Source organism: Rhinopithecus roxellana, chromosome 8 (assembly GCF_007565055.1).
Source record: "Rhinopithecus roxellana isolate Shanxi Qingling chromosome 8, ASM756505v1, whole genome shotgun sequence".
NCBI lineage: Eukaryota > Metazoa > Chordata > Mammalia > Primates > Cercopithecidae > Rhinopithecus > Rhinopithecus roxellana.
The window spans coordinates 1,405,286-1,424,261 of record NC_044556.1 but is presented as its reverse complement, the minus strand read 5'-3'; the positions used below and the strand labels follow the sequence as shown (position 1 = coordinate 1,424,261).

At 54.9% G+C, this 18,976-nt stretch overlaps 1 protein-coding gene across 2 annotated transcripts in view; it reads right to left on the bottom strand.

The window, feature by feature from the left end:
* NOTCH3 (notch receptor 3) overlaps positions 1–18,976 on the bottom strand; it is a 42,398-nt gene that overhangs the window by 22,719 nt on the left and 703 nt on the right. For both annotated transcript variants that reach the window (XM_010361541.2, XM_030936934.1), the window contains exons 2-17: positions 15,821–15,899; positions 10,392–10,534; positions 9,975–10,313; positions 9,760–9,882; positions 9,439–9,672; positions 7,851–8,006; positions 7,567–7,752; positions 6,820–6,933; positions 6,469–6,582; positions 5,693–5,926; positions 5,467–5,577; positions 4,097–4,289; positions 3,867–4,018; positions 3,520–3,633; positions 2,909–3,064; positions 178–403 (exon numbers count right to left, since the gene is read on the bottom strand). In XM_010361541.2, coding sequence (XP_010359843.2) covers positions 178–403; positions 2,909–3,064; positions 3,520–3,633; positions 3,867–4,018; positions 4,097–4,289; positions 5,467–5,577; positions 5,693–5,926; positions 6,469–6,582; positions 6,820–6,933; positions 7,567–7,752; positions 7,851–8,006; positions 9,439–9,672; positions 9,760–9,882; positions 9,975–10,313; positions 10,392–10,534; positions 15,821–15,899 — 2,674 coding nt within the window. The remainder of the gene's footprint in view (positions 1–177; positions 404–2,908; positions 3,065–3,519; positions 3,634–3,866; positions 4,019–4,096; positions 4,290–5,466; positions 5,578–5,692; positions 5,927–6,468; positions 6,583–6,819; positions 6,934–7,566; positions 7,753–7,850; positions 8,007–9,438; positions 9,673–9,759; positions 9,883–9,974; positions 10,314–10,391; positions 10,535–15,820; positions 15,900–18,976) is intronic.

Sequence of the window (18,976 nt, the reverse complement as noted above, 5' to 3'; positions counted from 1 at the left end):
GGTGACCTCCAAACAGACGCCCTGCTCCTTCCCTGGCCCTGCCTCATTAGTCATCACAGTCCGCAGTGGGTATCAAGCTGAGGACTTCCCCTAGTCCTTGCTGTCCCCACTTCGTCCGAGATTCCAGGCCTCATCCCAAGTCAGAGTTCCTGCGCTCCAAACAGAGGCCCCGCCCACCTGGGGCTGCAGTTGGGCAGGTCCTGTTCACAGTGGAAGCCTCCGTAGCCAGGCGGGCAGGTGCAGGTGAAGGAGGCCACGTGGTCGGTGCAGGTGCCCGGGCCGCAGGGGTTGCTCAGGCACTCGTCCACGTCGCGGGCGCATCGTGGGCCGGCGAAACCAGGGAGGCAGGAGCAGGAAAAGGAGCCCACGCCGTCTTGGCACGAGCCACCGTTCAGGCATGGGTCTGCGGACAGGAGAAAGGCAGTCTGGTCACCTACTTTGCCTCCATTAGTCCAGTCTGACTGGGATATGCCTTGGATTGAGAAGAATTCAGGAGGAAACCAGGTTCAACTGGGATGGGGTGCATTTGATCAGAGGAATCTAAATCCATCCCCTTCTGTGGCCTCTTCCCCTCCTTTATCTGGAAACCTCACCTATGTGGCAAGGGCAGGATGCTGGGAGAACCAAAATGTCCCTTTAAGCTGCCGAGCAAATGCTGCTAATTGTGCCTGATCTAATTCCTGTGCTTGGGACAAGCCAAGGACAGTGGCCATTAGCCACATGTGGCTACTGAGTTCTTGAAATTGTGACTAAATGGAGAAGTGCTATAAATGTAAAATACACACTGGGTTTCAGATTTTGAAGACATGGTATGAAAAAAAATAGGCTGGGCATGGTGGCACGCACTTGTAATCCCAACACTTTGGGAGGCCAAGGTGGGCAGATCACTTGAGCTCAGGAGTTCGAGACCAACCTGGGCAACATGGCAAGACCCCATTTCTATAAAAAATACAAAAATTAGCTGGGTGTGGTGGTGCACACTGTAGTCCCAGCTACTGGGGAGGCTAAGATGGGAGGATCACTTGAGCCTGGGAGATCAAGGCTGCAGTGAATCATGACCACACCACTGCACCCTAGTCCGGGTGACAGAGTGAGACCTTGTCTCCAAAAAATTAAAAAAAGGAAAAAATGTAAAATATCTCATTAACACTTTTTATACTGATTACATGTTGAAATGATATGTTAATATATTGGGTTAAATAAAATAGATTATATCCATTTACTTTTATTTATTTATTTATTTTATTTTTTGAGATGGAGTTTCACTCTTGTTGCCCAGGCTGGAGCACAATGACACAATCTCAGCTCACCACAACCTCCCGCCTCCTAGGTTCAAGTGATTCTCCTGCCTCAGCCTCCTGAGTAGCTGGGATTACAGGCATGCGCCATCATGCAGGGCTAATTTTGTATTTTTAGTAGAGACGGGGTTTCTCCATGTTGGTCAGGCTGGTCTTGAACTTCTGACCTCAGGTCATCCAGCTGTCTCAGCCTCCCAAAGTGCTGAGATTACAGGTGTGAGCCACCGCACCCAGCCGATTATATACATTCAATAAATTAAATTTAAATATATTAAATTTGGCCAGGCACAGTGGCAGCAGTTTGAGAGGCCAAGGCAGGAGGGTGGTTTGAGGCCAGGAGTTTGAGACCAGCCTAGACAATGTAGCGAGACCCCATATCTACAAAATTAAAATAAAAATATTAGCTAGGCGTGGTAGTGAGTGCCTGTAATCCTAGCTACTCAGGAGGTTAAGACAGGAGGATTGCCTCAGCCCAGGAGTTCGAGACTACATTGAGACAAAATCGCACCACTGCACTCCAGCCAGGGCGACAGAGCCACATTCTGAATAATAAATAAATAAATAAATAAATAAATAAATAAATAAATAATATTAAATTTAATATTTCCAGTTTCTGTTTATTTTTAATGTGACTACTAGAAAATTTAGAATTGCATATATGGCTTGTGTTATTTGTCTATTGGGCGGCATCCCTGGGGAATCCTCTGGGGGGCCCTTTTGTTTGTTTGTTTTTTGTTTTTGAGACAGTTTTTCCTTGTTGCTCAGGCTGGAGTGCAATGACACGATCTCACCTCACCACAACCTCCGCCTCCCAGGTTCAAGCGATTCTCCTGCCTCAGCCTGCCAAGTAGCTGGGATTACAGGCATGCGCCACCACGCCCTGCTAAATTTGTATTTTTAGTAGAGACAGAGTTTCTCCATGTTGGTCAGGCTGGTCTCGAACTCCTGATCTCAGGTGATTCGCCCACCTTGGCCTCCCAAAGTGCTGGGATTACAGGTGTGAGCCACCGCACCTGGCCTCTAGGGGGCCTTTTATCTCATACTCTGCACACGATATTAACTCGCTCTCAAAGCCAGTGCACTCAGGCCGGGTGTGGTGGCTCACGCCTGTAATCCCAGCACTTTGGGAGGTGGAGGCGGGTAGATTGCTTGAGCCCAGGAATTGGAGACCACCGTGGGCAACACGGTGAAACTCCATCTCTACAAAAAATACAAAAGATTAGCTGGGTGTGGTGGTGCACGCCTATAGTCCCAGCCACTGGGGAGGCTGAGGCACCTGAGCCCAGAGAGCAGAGGTTGCAGTGAGTCATGATCACACCACTGCACTCCAGTAAGAGAGCTAAGACTGTCTCAAAAAAAAAAAAAAAAAAAAAAAAAAAAAGAGGCAGTGCACAGACTCCAGAGTTCTAAGCCCAGCTCATTCCCTAACTCGTTCCATAGCCTCGGGCAAGAAGTCACTCAACCTCCTTGGGCCTAGGTTTCCATATGAATAAAACGGGAAAAGTAAGATAACTGTGAAGACGAAATGACAGCACAGTGCCAGGCACACAGTTCAAGCTTAATGACTGTGTTCCCCAGAGCAGCACCCCCAAGAGCTCCCCTGCACTCACTGGGGTCACAGTCATTGATGTCCTGATCGCAGGAAGGGCCAGTGTACCCTCCATGGCAGGTGCAGCTGAAACTCCCTGCCAGGTTGGTGCAGATGCCATGAGGGCCACAGGGTGCGGGGCCAGCACACTCGTCCACATCCTGCTGGCATCGTGGGCCTGAGGGTGGGGAGCAAAAGGTTACATCTAGGGTTACAGGGTATAGAGCAGGGTCCCAGGCACCTGGGGCTCAGGAAGAACCTGCAGGCTGAGATGGGTGAAGGCAAAATAAGCCATGCTGTCATTCGCGTGTGGGCATTTTGCATATGCAGTTTCAGAACGGCCGTCTCTCTGTCTCAGTAGGTGGCAAATACCTACAACGAGATCTGCTACTCCAGGAAGCTGTACCCCAAATCCCATCCTGAGTCCCAGCATCTCTAGCCCCATAGGCCTTCCTCTTCCAAAGGCTGACCCACACAGGCAGCAGATCTGTGTCCAGCTCTGTCTTTCCCAGAAGGAAGCCGCTCTCAAAGGCAGGGCTGGGGATGGTCCCCCTCCGGATCCCCAGCATCAATCCCGATAGGCAGGGGGCAGAGGAGATGGAGAGGAGGAGGGGAGAGAAGCAGGTGACATACCTTGCCAGCCCTGGGGGCAGGAGCAGACAGGCAGCTGGCCAGGGGCAGACTCGCAGTGGCCCCCATGCTCACAGGGGTTCGGGGTGCAGGGGGAGAGGAGCTCACACTGACGTCCTGTGGGGGGTGGAAGAGAAGGAAGCAGAGATAGCCTTGAAGAATTCCCTGATCCCATCTCCCCCCACCTCCCCCAACCTGTCCCCACTTCAATACCCACCTCCCAAGCTCCTGGAGGGAAATGATTGAAAGCAAAAAAGAAGCCAATATATGGGGAGGAGAGAGTAGAAGAGAAGAGAGATGAGAAGGCCAATGGTATTGGTAGGGCTGTGGAGGGAAGGTGAGGTACACACCCTGGACACCAGGGGGGCAGGTGCAGTGGAAACCCATTCCATCGCTGCTGCACGTCCCGCCGGCCCGGCAGGGCTGGGACTCACAGGCATCTCGAGCCAGGCTCTGGCTGCAGCGGGGGCCACTCCAGCCAGGCTCACACACACAGCGGAACCTAGCAGGGGAAGGTAGTCAGGCCAAGGAGGTAGGCCAGGGAGAGGAGGCGGTGTCTGAGGTTGAGAAGGACTCTCACCCGCCAGGTGCATCATAGCAGATGCCGTGACTGCAGGGCTCATGGGCACAGGGATGGCTCGGGGGGAGACAGAGTGGAGGCAAGGAGCCGGGCGGGCAGAGGCAGCGGAAGCCGTTTTCCCCATCCACGCAGGAACCTCCCTCGCCGCAGGGGCTGGAAGCACACTCATTGATCTCCACGTTACAAAGGGGCCCTGGGGAGTACACAAGCAATCTCACCTCAGAACAAAGGCAGCAGGGACAACCAGGGAGGAACGATCTGACCCCACTTAGCACACCCACACCCCCGAGCAAGGACAACCTCTTTTTCGTAAGCATCAGCTCTTGTGCAAATTAGGACACTCACCTCCTCAAACAAGAGCTGCCTTGCCCCAGATCATTCTGGTCCCCAAACTTCCATGAAGTCCCTTTCTTTTTCTTTTCTTCTTCTTATTTTTTGAGATAGGGTCGCACTCTGTCTCTCAGGCTGGACTGCAGTGGCGTGATCATAGCTCACCACAGCCTCGACCTCCTGGGCTCAAGCGATCCTCCCATCTCAGCCTCCCGACTGGCTGGGACTACAGTTGCACACCAGCATGTCCGACTAATTGTGTGCGTGTGTGTGTGTTTATCTACTTATTGACTAATCTGGCTTTGGGAGTGTGTTTATTTTTTGTAGAGACAGGGTTTCATTATGTTGCCCAGGCTAGTCTCAAATTCCTGGGCTCAAGTGATCCTCACGTCTCAGCCTCCCAAAGTGCTGGGATTACAGACATGAGCCAACACACCTAGCAAAGTCCCATTCATTTCCACCAAGAATTACTTTAGTCCCATTCAGAAATAACCTAGTCACTGAGTTTGGACACTTTCATCTATGTTCCAGAATAATCGTGTGTGTGTGTGTGTGTGTGTGTGTGTGTGTGTGTGTGTGTGTGTTTAGATGAAGTCTCACTCTGTCGCCCAGGCTGGAGTGCAGTGGCACAATCTTGGCTCACTGCCACCTCCGCCTCCTGGGTTCAAGCAATTGTCCTGCCTCAGCCTCCCAAGTAGCGGGGACTACAGGAGCCCACCACCACGCCCGGCTAATTTTTGTATTTTTAGTAGAGACGGGGTTCGCCATTTTGGCCAGGCTGATCTCAAACTCCTGACCTCAACTGATCCACCTGCCTTGGCCTCCCAAAGCTCTGGGATTACAGGCATGAGCCATCACGCCCGGCCTCCAGAATAATCTCGAAATAACCTTATGCCAATGAGACAGCACAGACTCAGGGCAAAGCACGGACAACCTCGTTGGACAAGAGTCTGCAAAGATACGGGCAAAACAGGCCCACAGAAACGAGCGACTTCACCCTCGATCTAAGGACCCCCTCTCCATGGCAGCCACTTGCCCACCTGTGAAGCCAGGTTGGCAGACACAGTCGTAGCGGTTGATACCATCACGGCAGACTCCAAAGCTGCAGGGGTTGCTGGCACAGTCGTCAATGTTCACTTCGCAGTTCACACCTGGTGGCCAGGAACATGGCATGCAGCAGTCACCACTGTGCCCCACTAATGCAACCTACCCAAACCCTCTGTGCCCCTTCAGGAGTGCTGTTTCTGCCCCAGCCCCCGGTCCTACCTGTAGTCCCAGAAGGGCAGCGGCAGAGGTACTTGTCCACCAGGTCTAGGCATTTGCCGCCATGGCGGCAGGGCTGGCTACGGCATTCGTCCACCTGGCTCTCGCAGCGTGTGCCCGTGTAGCCAGGGGCACAGGCACATGAGAAGCTGGCGATGCCATCCACACAGCGACCATGGTGGCATGGGTCAGGGGAGCAGTCATCCACGTTGCGCTCACACAGCATGCCCTCAAAGCCTGCGGGGCCAAGAGTGTCAGGCTCCGCCCACTTGCCAGGGGCCTGCCCACAGGTGAGGCCTCGGACCAATCCTGGTTCAGCTCTATCTGAGGCCCTGCCCATCAAGCTGTCAGGAGGCAGGCTCAGTACAGGCCCTGCCCCCCGCCCCGACTTAACTTCCACTCCACCCCTCTACAAGCTCCGGAATTTGTCCCTAGCCAAGACTCTCCCACAGTTAAATCCCACCCCCAGCTGTGGCCCCACCTCCAGCCCTGTTTCTGCCCCACCCCCCACTGGAGATGGGAGCACATGGCAGGTGCCAGGGGAAGGTACTGGGCCCTCCCCATTCAGTCACACGCACCCTGTGCCCAGCCCAACCCTTTGGCTCCACAGGTAGCCTTATGTCAGTCTATATGCATTTTTGGCTCCACCCCCCAACTCTGTCACTGGGTCCTGCCTTGCTACAACCCCGCCCCCAAGCTCTCCCCAAGTCTGTTATTGGCCCTGTCGCCCACAAGCCCCGCCTCCTGATTCTTGTCGGATTGTCATTGGCCCGCCTCACCCTCGGCACAGCGGCACTCGTAGCCATCAGGGTGGTCCACGCACTTGGCGCCATTCCTGCAGGGTGTGCTGGCGCATTCGTCCACGTCTAACTGACACGTGGAGCCGCTGAAGCCTGGGGTGAGGAATGGGATGAGCAGAGGCCCAGAAAGGGTGAGAGCAGTACACCCCACTCCAATCCCACCTTGTTTGGGTGGAAAAACCCATTTACTTGGATTTAAATTAACTTCAATGTGCTTCATAACCTGTGGTTTCTATTGTAAGTTATCCGCTAATGTGGTTTTATACCCACCCTGGAGTTTTCGTCCCTTCCCAGACATGTTTTTCAGGCTCCCTCTTCCAAGGTCCTCACCCGAAGGGCAGGTGCAGCTGAAGCCGTTGACTCGGTCCTTGCAGACCCCGCCGTTGACACAGGGGCTACTCTGACACTCGTCAATGTCCACCTCGCAATAGGTTCCTGTGAAGCCTGGGGCAGGGAACAGGGCTTAGGAAAGTGGGGGCTGCCCTGTGGTGTGAACGGGGTGCAAGGAAGGAGGTACTTCCCTTCCTACTCATCGACAAATCCCCCGAGCCTTCGTCCCCACTCCCACATTCCCAGCCCAACCTTAATTTTCAGCCTGGACTGTCACCCAGCTGTGGTCCCAACTGGCCCAAGGCTCATGGGTGTCCGCAGAGGCCTTGCCTTCAAACCCTTCCTTCTCTCCCCAGTCCCCAGACTAAGCCCTTTCCCCAGTCCCCAGCCCCCAGCCCCAGGGCCCTCCATAGCCTTTGCCCAGGCTCACTGCAAGACTGTCTGCAGGCTTCACCTTGACCTCACAGCAGCCCCGACTCTGCCTCTCTATCCCCAACCCCTTGCCGAGAGGGTCCTAAGGCCAAGAATACTCCCAGCCCACCTAAGGTTCTACTGACTCCATTTGACCAAGCCCCCAGAATCACACAGGATTCCCTTCTGGCCCCGACCCCACCTCCCTCCGGGCTTCAGTCTCTAAGGGTCCCACTCCAAACTCACTTCCACCCCATTCTGCTCAGCTCCCCATCCGCGTGCTTATCTGGCCCCGCCCCTGCCTCAGGACCCGCCCAGGCCACGCCCACCACCCACCTGCCATACAGATACAGGTGAACTGGCCTATGCGATCAAGGCACGTGGCCTGGTTGCGGCAGGGCCCCGACAGACATTCGTTGACGTCGGTCTCACAGCGAGGTCCAGTGTAGCCACGGCCGCACTGGCACAGGAAGGAGCCCTGTGTGTTCACGCACCTGCCCAAGTGCTCGCAGGGGTTGGCGCCTGCCGGATAGAGTGCGTTCAGTGTGGGCGTGGCTGGACGGGACCCCCTCCTCTCCCCTCTTTCCTGGTCCATTCACAGACGATGGAGCTCCCCTCACCGATAGAGCACTCGTCCACATCCTGGTCACACGCGCCGCCCGTGAAACCGGGCGGACAGGTGCAAATGGCCCGGCCGTTCACCGGATTCGTGTCACAGATAGCATCCTCGTGGCAGGGGTTGCTGACACAGGCGTCATCCAGGTGACACAGGAGGCCTGGGAAGTGGTAGGCAGAAGTCATAGTGAGACCTTCCTGCTCTGCCCAAAATGCATATTGTTTTGTTGTTGTTGTTGTTTTGTTTTCTGAGACGAAGTTTTGCTCTTGCTGCCCAAGCTGGAGTAAAATGGCGCGATCTCAGCTCACTGCAACCTCCACCTCCCGGGTTCAAGCGATTCTTCTGCTCAGCCTCCGGAGTAGCTGGGATTACAGGCATGCGCCACCACACCCCGCTAATGTTTTTTACTTTTAGTAGAAATGGGGTTTCACCACGTTAGCCAGGCTGGTCTCAAACTCCTGACCTCAGGTGATCTGCCTGCCTCAGCCTCCCAAAGTGCTGGGATTATAGGCATGAGCCACCATGCCTGCCTTCCAGCCTTTGCTTCTGTAATACCCTCTGCCATGTTATGCCCTCTTTCTATATCCATGTTCCCCTCCTAAACATGTTCTCTGATCTTTGCCACTTCCAAAGGTAACTCCCAGGAGTTCCCCAATTCCAATGGCTTCTGCATGCATCAGTGCAATGTCAGCCTCCTCCTAAGTCTCTCCCAGGCTTCCTCTCCCAGCAACTTCCCCTCTAAAGTTGCCTCCAGCATAATCTTTTTTTTTTTTTTTTTTTTTTTTTGAGACGGAATCTCGCTCTGTCACCCAGTCCGGAGTGCAGTGGCGCAATCTCGGCTCACTGCAAGCTCCACCTCCCAAGTTCACGCCATTCTCCTGCCTCAGGCTCCCAAGTAGCTGGGACTACAGACGCGTGCCACCAAGCCTGGCTAATTGTATTTTTAGTAGAGACAGGGTTTCACTGTGTTAGCCAGGATGGTCTTGATCTCCTGACCTCGTGATCCGCCAGCCTCGGCCTCCCAAAGTGCTGGGATTACAGGCGTGAGCCACTGCGCCTGGCCTCTTTTTTTTTTTTTTTTTTTTTAAATACAGGGTCTTACACTGTCTCCCATGCTGGAGTGCAGTGGCTCAATCTCAGCTTACTGCAACCTCCACCTTCTGGGCTGAAGCCATCCTTCCACCTTTGCATCCAGAGTAGCTGGGACTACAGGCATGCACTACCATGCCCAACTAATTTTGTGTATTTTTGGTAGAGACAGGATTTTGCCATGTTGCCCAGGCTGGTCTCAAACTGCTGAACTCAAGCAATCCACCTGACTGGGCCTCCAAATGTGCTGGGGTTACAGGCGTGAGCTACCACACCCAGCCTACCAAGTTTTTGTAGAGATGAGGTCTCACTATGTTGTCCAGACTGGTCTCAAAGTCCTGGGCCCAAGCGATCCTCCTATCTTGGCCTCCCAAAGCGCTGTGATTACAGGCATGAGCCACTGTGCGCAGCCTAGCATAATCTTTCTAACACTCAAGTCAGACTTCTTATTTGCCCCACCTAAAAACCATCCATGGCTCCCTGCAGAGGAAACAGCCACTCACCAGTCTTGCCCATGGGGCAGGCACAGTAGAAAGAAGCCACGCGGTCATGGCAGGTGGCCCCGTGGAAGCACACGGCTGTGGCACAGTCATCGATATTCTGACTGCAGCTCTCGCCTGTCCAGCCATTGACACACACGCAGCTGTGGCCACCCAGCGTGTTGAAGCAGGTACCCCCATTGTGGCAGGCGTTGGGTTGCAGCTGACACTCATCCACATCTTCTGTGCAGAACTGGCCTGTGGCACACAGATGCAGCAGTCCAGCTACCTGGAGCATGTCCACCCGAGGCCTGCCTCCCCGCTCCCTCTGGCCCCAGTGCCCACCTGTCCACTCAGGAGGGCACTGGCAGTTATAGGTGTTGACGCCATCCACGCATGTCCCCCCATTGAGACATCGGTGTCCTGGACAGTCGTCCACGTTCACTTCACAATTCTGACCCTCAAACCCTAGCAGGGAAGGGGGCAAGGATGGTCACCGTCGGGCTGGCCTGATGTCCCCACGCCCATCCCTTTGCCTCCCCTGAGTAGGGCTCACTCACCAGGAAGACAGGCGCAGTCGTAAGTGAGGTCGCCACTCTGCCTGCAGGTGCCCCCGTTACGGCATGGCGAGGGCGCACAGGGCACGGCGGGGTTCTCACATAGAGGCCCCGTGTAGCCAGCTGGACACTGGCAGCGGAAAGAGCCAGGCGTGTTGAGGCAGGTGCCACCATGGCGGCAGGGCTCACCCACCCGGCACTCATCCACGTCACTTCGGCAGCTGCGGCCCTGGTAGCCAGGTGGACAGGAGCAGAGGAAGCGTCCATCAGGCCCCACTGAGCAGCGGGCACCGTGGGCACAAGGACTGCTGAGGCAGGGATCTGGCAGGGAGCAGTCAGGGCCTGGAGGGAACAGGACAGGGTTAGTTTGGGACTGACGACACCCCCGCCTGCCTCCCCTCCAGACTCTTCCCCTCTCACCTCGGAAGCCACGGGGACACCGGCATGAGAATCGGGCGGTGCCAGCCACCACTGAACTCTGGCAAACACCACGGCCAGCACAGGGGCCTGAGTGACAGGGGTCCTCCAGCTGACAGCGCTCACCCACCCAGCCAGGCAGGCACCTGTGGGCAGAGGTGGCTTGGTCGGGCAGCACAGGGCAGGATGGCCCCAGACACAAAGATACACACCAGACAGGCAAGAAACACACAGGGAAACAGCGCAGCAAACACACATTTGCTGAGCGCGGTGGCTCACGCCTGTAATCCCAAAACTTTGGGAGGCTGCGGCAGGCAGATCACTTGGAGTCAGAGTTCAAGACCAGCCTGACCAACATGGTGTAACCCTGTCTCTACTAAAAGTACAAAAATTTGCTGGGCATAGTGGTGTGCGCCTGTAGTCCCAGCTACTCAAGAGGCTGAAGCAGGAGAATCACTTGAACTCGGGAGGTGGAGGTTGCAGTGAGCCAAGGTCATGCCATTGCACTCCAGCCTGGGTGACAGAGTGAGACTCCGTCCCAAACAAAACAAAACAAAACAAAACAAAACACACATTCATTCATGCAATGAAGATTTACTGAGGACCTACTATGTCCTGAGCAATACAAATACAGTAACAAACACAATGAAAGTGGTCCCTACCCCTCTGGATCCTTGCAGCAAGGTCCAGGCAAGGAGAACATATAGAAATAACAAATTAATACACAACATGCTGGCAGGGGGTGGTGACAGCCATCAGAACCATGAAGGATGTAGTCAGTTGGGTGGCAGCCCCTGAAAAGGTTATGTCCATGTCCCAGAACCTGTGACTAGGACCTTATTTTTTTTTAAAAAATGACTCTTTGCAGATGTAATTTTTTTCTTTTCTTTTCTTTTTTTTTTTTTTTTAAGAGACTGAGTCTTGCTCTGTCACCCAGGCTGGAGTAGCTGGGTAGCTGGGACTATAGGCACACGACACCACACCTGGCTATGTAGATGTAATTAAATGAGAGATGTCAAGATGAGATTATTCTGAAGTATTCACCTGAGCCCTAAATTCAGTAACAAGTGTTCATACAAGCGAAAGGCTCACGACTAATCCCAACACTTTGGGAGGTCAAGACAGGACAATCACTTCAAGACAGAAGTTCGAGAACAGCCTGAGCAACATAGGGAGACCTTTTTTCCATTAAAAAAAAAAACAAAACAAAACAAAAAAAAAAAAAACCTGGCGTGGTGGCAGGAGCCTGTAATCCCAGCTACTCAGGAGGCTGAGGCAGGAGAATCGCTTGAACCCGGGAGGCGGAAGTTGCAGTGAGCCGAAATTGCACAACTGCACTCCGGCCTGGGTGACAAAGGGAGACTCCAAAAAAAAAAAAAAAAAAAAAAGGCCGGGTGCAGTGGCTCACACCTGTAATCCCAGCACTTTGGGAAGCTGAGGAGGGCAGATCACGAGGTCAGGAGTTCAAGACCAGCCTGGCCAATATGGTGAAACCTCGTCGCTACTAAAAACACAAAAATTAGCTGGGCATGGTGGTGCACACATGTAGTTCCCGCTACTCAGGAGGCTGAGACAGAAGAAGCGCTTGAACCTGGGAGGCGGAGGTTGCAGTAATCCGAAATCATGCCACTGCACCCCAGCCTGGGTGACAGAGAGAGACTCCATTTAAAAAATAAAAATAAAAAATTAGCTGGAAGTGGTGGCTCACACTTGTAGTCCCAGCTTCTTGGGAGGCCGAGGTGGGAGGATCGCTTCAGTCTGGGAGTTGAAGGCTGCAGTGAACTGAGATTGCGCCACTGCACTCCAGCCTGGGTGACGGAGCAAGATTCTGTCTCAAAAAAATGAGAGAGGCAGCCAAAAGGAGATTTGGGTGGGAGAAGGAAGAGAAGGAGACTGAGACAGGGACTGGAGTGAGACAACCACAAGCTAAGAAATGTCTGGAGCCACCGGAAGCTACAAGAGTCAGTTCTCCCCTGGGTCCCCATGGAGAGGCTCAGCCCTGCCGAAACCTTGATTTCAGACTTCCAACCTCCAAACTTCATGGCAATGAATTACTGTTGTTCGAGCTATCCAGTTTGTGGTAATTTGTTAGAGCAGCAGTAGGAAGCTAAACCACAGGGCTAAGGGATAGAATGATGGGGTTGAGGAGGTGGAATTCTGTTTTCACAGACATTTGAAGGTAACAAGGGGGGCATGGGGATTTATGGGGAACAGCATTCCAGGCAGAGGGAACAGCAAATCAAAAGTCTCAGACCCTTGTCCAGGCCCAGTGGCTCACGCCTGTAATCCCAGCACTTTGGGAGACCGAGGCAGGTGGATCACCTGAGGTCGGGAGTTTGAGACCAGCCTGACCAACACGAAGAAACCCTGTCTCTACTAAAAACACAAAAAATTAGCTGGGTGTGGTGGCACATGCCTGTAATCCCAGGTACTTGGGAGGCTGAGGCAGGAAAATCGCTTGAACCCAGGAGGTAGAGGTTGCAGTGAGTGAAGACAGAGCCACTGCACTCCAGCCTGGGCAACAAGAGCAAAACTCAATCTAAAGAAAGAAAAAGAAAGAGAGAGAGAGAGAGAGAAAGAGAGAGAGAGAGAGAGACAGAGAGAGAGAGAGAGAGAAGGAAAGAAGAAGAAGAAAGAAAGAAAAGAAGAAAGAAGAAGAAAGAAAAGAAAGAAGAAGAAAGAAAGAAAGGAAGGAAGGAAGGAAGGAAGGAAGAGGAAGGAAGGAAGGAAGGAAGGAGAGAGAGGGAGGGAAGGAAGGGGAAAGAGAAGAAAGAGAAAAGAAAGAGAAAGAAGAAAGAAAGAAAGAGAAAGAAAGGAAGAAAGAAAGAAAGAGAAAGAAAGAAGGAAAAGAAAGAAAGAGAAAGGAAGAGAAATGAAGGAAGGAAGAAAGGAAGGAAGAGAGGAAAGAAAGAAAGAAAAAGAAAGAAAGAAAGGAGAAAAGTCTCAGACCCCAGAACACAACCACCCAAGCACACATAGGCCCAGAAACCACAGCTACACACATAGAGGGACACACCAATTGGACCCCATGGCCTGGCCAACACTCAAGATACCAAGCCACAGCATCCCACGCGGAAACGAGCAACTCTCACTCACAGGGACAGACAGCAGGGCTCCCACAAACCCTCAGGTCCCTTCCCTGGGACTTATATAGCCTCCCATGAAGGGATGGGAAGGTGGAGGGTTGGGGAACTGACACTACTGTCGGTACCTTCATCTTTGGGGGGGTAGTCCTTCAACCTGCACTCCCCTCCCCAAGCCCACCAAGGAGTGTGAGAAATTGGAAATGGGAGGGGTTGGTCTTAAGGCTGGAAATCTCCAAGGCGCTCTAGCGGGGTCAGAGGGAGGGGCTTGGAGAAGCCAGAGAGTCCTAGCTCCGCCCCCCAACGCTGCCAACCCTCACCCCCCTCTACCTCCCCCGTCCCTGGCGCGGTTGTCCTCCCTCCGGCTTGTCCCAGACGCCTGCGACTGAGCTCAACAAGCGGCTGACTCAGTCAGCGTCACCCGCAAGATCCCCCCCACCCCGGCCCCCAGCGAAACAGGTCGGGGCACGGCCGAGCAAGCAGAGGTGCGGGTGGCGTTGGGAGCGGAGGGCACAGCTCTCGCCCCCTCCTCCAAGGCCTGCAGGGCGACCACTGCGGCCGCGACCGCGCGTCGGGAGGGGGCGCGCTGAGCTGGGCGCCGAGGATAGCCGGTCCCACCGCCAGGCAGGGCGCGACCCGCGCGGGCCCCCTCCCGACGCCCCGGGCGGGTTCCCACGCTCTGAGTCCCGCGCCCCCGCCGACCGGTCGGGCCGGTTCCAGCCCCAGCCCGCGCCCCGCCCCACGGCCTAAGCTTTGGGGGAGACGGAGTGGGGAGCGCAGACCTGGTCGGGGGGGCCACAGCGGGTGAGGCGAGGACTAGGAGATGGGGACGAGGTCTATGGAATCTTCTGCGGTCGGAGAGGGGGAGTCTTGGGGGATCCATGGGTGGGGTGACAGCTTGGGGCATCCTTGAAAGGACTTGAGTATTTGAGACCATGAAAGAGACTTGTGGGGGGTGGGGGGCGTGTAGGCAGTGGTTCCCCCAGCCCAGCTCGGAGGCTTGAGCCCGCTCCACTCCGGGCGATCCGGGCTCCGGGCGCCGCGCACGCCGGTGATTCACCTGTCGAAGGGCGGGGCAGCCGCGGGCGCATTCACCTGTCGGCAGTATTCCAGGCGCGGAGCTCCACTGCGCAGGCGCCCGGCCCCACCGCTCGCCCTCCCAGGTGTGTGGCTCCAGGTAAGGTCACACTTTTCCCCATCCAGCCCCACCATCGCAGACCCCCCAGCCCCACCCAGGAAACCCCCTCAGTCAGGCTCAGCCCTCCACAAAGGTGAGCCCGAGTGGGAGATCCAGCCAAAATAAATGTAGGTGTAACTTCAAAGCGGCTCTTCTGGGTCTAAAATCACCCTAGACCCACCCAGCTTGGGACTGACCCAGTACTTGGCACACATGATGCTGAATAAATGAATACATTAATGAGTCAATTAATGGCTACGGCGTGAACTGCTGTTATTAATGATCGCATGAAAGGAGCCAAGCATTTCCTCATAACCTTGAGAGACTTCTCCTTAGAGCACCTGTTTCCTGCCTCCCTACCATTATTATTTATAATAATGCCTATGTGTTGAGCACATACTGTATTCTGAGCAGTTAATGTATGCTGAGTGCATACAGGAGTTATTATTGCCCCATTTTCCAGATGCAAAAACTGAGGCTCAAAAAGCTTGAATGCTCAAGGTGTCCCAGACCCCAGAATTCAAACTGAGCTCTTTCCGTCTCTGCTCAGCTCTTTCCCAGCCTCTGCTCTGCTCCCCACAACCCCCTGCCTTTCCTTGCGATATCTAACAACTAAATTGTTAAGCGCCTTCACAGTCGCCAGGGTGAAGCATACCCTATTTCACAGGTGCAATGATGATCAGAGAGGGAAAGTGACTAGCCCAAAGTCACACTGCAAGTAAGTGACAGTGTAGGACTGTATTATAGGCCTCCTATGTCCCCCACCACTAAATGTTGAGAGACGGGAGGGGCATGGAGGGTGTGAGCCACTGCCATTGGTGCCTGACAGTTTGTTGATTGAATAATACCTGTCTCATGGGGGGCTTTACATGTGACCTCAGGTGGCCAAGAACTGTGAAGCTCGGATTACTAGGTCCATTTTGCAGACCATGACACTGAGACATAAAGAGTTTAATTCCTAGATGGTCAGCAACATGATGTGGGACTTGAACCCAGGCCAAGAAGACTGCAGAGCCCCTGCTTAGTTTCCAATGGGGAAACACAAGAGGTTGCCCAAGCCACACACATGTAGGAAGTGGTAGAGACATCCATGGTGAACACAGAAGCAGAGGGAGAAGACAAATCGCACCCCCCACACAGGGCCCACTGGTGGCTCTGAGCCAGGCACTCACAGGCAGGCAGCCTCCCGGGAGGGCAGCTGGGTGCAACGACCTCCATTTGCACACGGGCTTCCGTCCAGGCAAGGGGGGGCTGTGTGGGGGCGAAGGAAGGTGGAGGATCAGCCAGGTGCCCAGGAACCCCAGGCCCAAGTGACAAACCCCCTCCCTCCCTCCACCAGGCAACAGCTGCATGGGGCTGGGGGCGTCTCTGCGGATGCAGGGAGTCCCCCCATCCACAGTTCCCACGCCCCCCCCCCCCCCCCCCCCCCCCCCCCCCCCCCCCCCCCCCCCGCCGCCCCAGCCCCAGCTGTTGAGACTGCAGCTGTCCCTGCCAGCTCGAGCCCTGGGAACCACAAAGCAGGGGCGGGCAGGAGGAGGGGCTGTCTTGTGCCAGATGTGGGGACTCGGGAAGCTGCCAGAGCCAAGATGTGCAGAATGGGGTGTGCCGAGACAGGAAGTAAGGGTGCTGAGTGTTACAGGGAGGTCTGGGGCTTCAAGTCCAGGTTCAGGGGTAATAGAAGGGGAAGGGGCAGGGGGTCCTAAGGCCGTGGGTCTTCCTTTCCCTGATGGGCATCTACTCCAGCCAGGCAGGCCTGCGTTGTGCTCTTGGGAGAGGGACCAAGGCATGTACCCACGAGTGAGCACAGCATCTCCAGGAGCAGCCAGCGCTGGGCGTTGCTGGAATAGGGTGTGTGTTGAAGGGAGGGGCAACTGGCACAAGGCATGTGCTGCCCTGTCCAACATTGCCATCCCTAAGGGCTATGTCCCTCTAGGGTGTGGCATAGTCTAACTGTCCTGCCAGACGGGTCCAGGGTGTGGCTGGGTCTGAGCTAGTGGAGAACTGTGTGCATTCGATCAGGTGTGGGGACACAGTGTGTATGTCCATGCGTGCTCGTGTCAAAAAGAGGGTGATGGAGAAAGGAAGATCGAGAAAAACAGAAAGACACAAAACAATGAACTAGAAGCAGATAGACCAGGAGAAGACAGAGAAGGACAGAAAGAAACGGGCCGGGCGCAGTGGCTCACGCCTGTAATCCCAGCACTTTGGGAGGCCGAGGCCGGCAGATCAGAGGTCAGGAGATCGAGACCATCCTGGCTAACAAGGTGAAACCCCGTCTCTACTAAAAACACAAAAAATAGCCAGGAGTGGTGGTGGGTGTCTGTAGTCCCAGCAACTCAGGAGGCTGAGGCAGGAGAATGGTATGAACCCAGGAGGTGGAGCCTGCAGTAAGCCGAGATCCCGCCACTGCACTCCAGCTTGGGTGACAGAGCAAGACTCCCTCTCAAAAAAAAAAGAAAGAAAGGAAAGAAAGGAAAGAAAGGAAAGAAAGGAAGAAAAGAAAGAAAGAAAGAAAGAAAGAAAGAAAGAAAGAAAGAAAGAAAGAAAGAAAGAAAGAAAGAAAGAAAGAAAGAAAGAAAGAAAGAAAGAAAGAAAGAAAAGAAAGAAAAGAAAGAAAGAAAGAAAAGAAATAGAAAGTGGCTGGGCGCAGTGGCTCACGCCTGTAATCCCAGCACTTTGGGAGGCCAAGGTGGATGGATCACCTGAGGACAGGACGAGTTTGAGACCAGCCTGGCCAACATGGTGAAACCCAGTCTCTACTAAAAATACAAAAGTTAGCTGTGCGTGGTGGCGGGCGCCTGTAATCCTAGCTACTCAGGAGGCTGAGGAAGGAGAGTCGCTTGAACTCAGGAGGCGGAGGTTGCAGTGAGCCGAGATCGTGCCACTGCACTCCAGCCTGGGAAGAGTGAGACTCTGTATCAAAAAAAAAAAGAGAGAGAGAGAGAGAGAGAAGGACAGAAAGAAATAGAAAACAAGAGGGTGAGGGTGAGTGACAGAATGAGTTGAACTGATCCTGAGCATGGGCGTACATGATATATGTCGCCTTCCCCACAGGACAAGCCGACTGGACACTACCACCCACACCAGGACCTGTGGGTGTTCGTGAACTCACGCTGTGGGTCTCATAACATGGGCTATGGGTCACGCTGAGCTGTAGGCAATGTGAGCCACATGTGTGTGCGTGCACGGGCTTGTGTGTCAGTCTGTATGTGGATTTGGACATGCATCTATTGTGTCCCTGTGCAGCTACATGTGAGTCTATCTGTACATGCATGTCAGCGTGGGTGTGCCCATGTGTGTATGAGCTGCACACCCATACAGGAGTGCACAGATGTGTGTGCTGTCTGTATGCAGGCTGTGTCTGTTGTGTATCTGTGTATGCGAACCATGTATCTGGGTGTACAGCTGTGTGTTGGTGTGACCTGTGTGTGCACTGGTGTGTCTGTGTATGGGTTGGCTGTGTCTGTCCATCTGCATGTGTGAGCTGGGTGTAAGCATGTCCTTGAGTCTTCATCTGTGTGCTGTCTGAGTGTGTGCAGGCAGCGTGTGTACCACACCTTGCACTAGTGATGCACAGTATGTGTGATCATATTTGTGTGTGCAATGTGTGAGCTGTGTATGTGAAGCTGGGTGTGTCTTTCCTGAGCCAGGTGTGCATGTCTGCGAGTGTGCTGTGTGTGTGCAGGTTTGCATCTCTGTTACTTGACCTAGAGCTGTGTGTGCCAGCGAGTGTGTCACAGGCCATGTGTGTGCGCCGCTGGTCCGGCGGAGGCGGCTGCTCCTGCCCGGTCCTGTCCCGTCCGGCCCCGGGGCTGGGCTGGGGAGGCCGTTCACTCCCGAAACCCCCATTCCACCCAGCGCCAAGCCCCACAGTGGCGTCTGGGACCCCTGGCCAGGGGCCTTGGCCGGCGCCCCTCCCCCGCCCACCAGGCCTCCCGTAGCGGTGAGGGGGGTGCCCCCGCAGCCCCCTCCCCGGCCCTGCCGCGGGTCCCGCTTTGTCTGGCAAAGAAAGCGCGAGGCCGGCCGGGGGGAGGGGGTGTCTAGACGGCGCGGCCATTGTCCCGAGCGGGGGAGGGGAGAGAGGAGAAGAGGAGGGGCGGGGGGCCCCTGGCCGACTGGGGAGGGGCTCCGGCCGTGGGGAGGGGGCGCTGGAGCCGAAGGGGAGCACGTGAGTCCTCGCCCCTTCCCCTCCCCGTGCAGGGGCGGGGTCCCAGGGCCTCCGGGTCCCCGCGGCCAGAGGAGGGAGCGGGGCTGCGGGCGGGGGAGGGGGCGCGCGCGCCGCCGAGGCTCCGGCTCGGAATCCGGCTCCGGGTCTTGCTGCGCGCCGG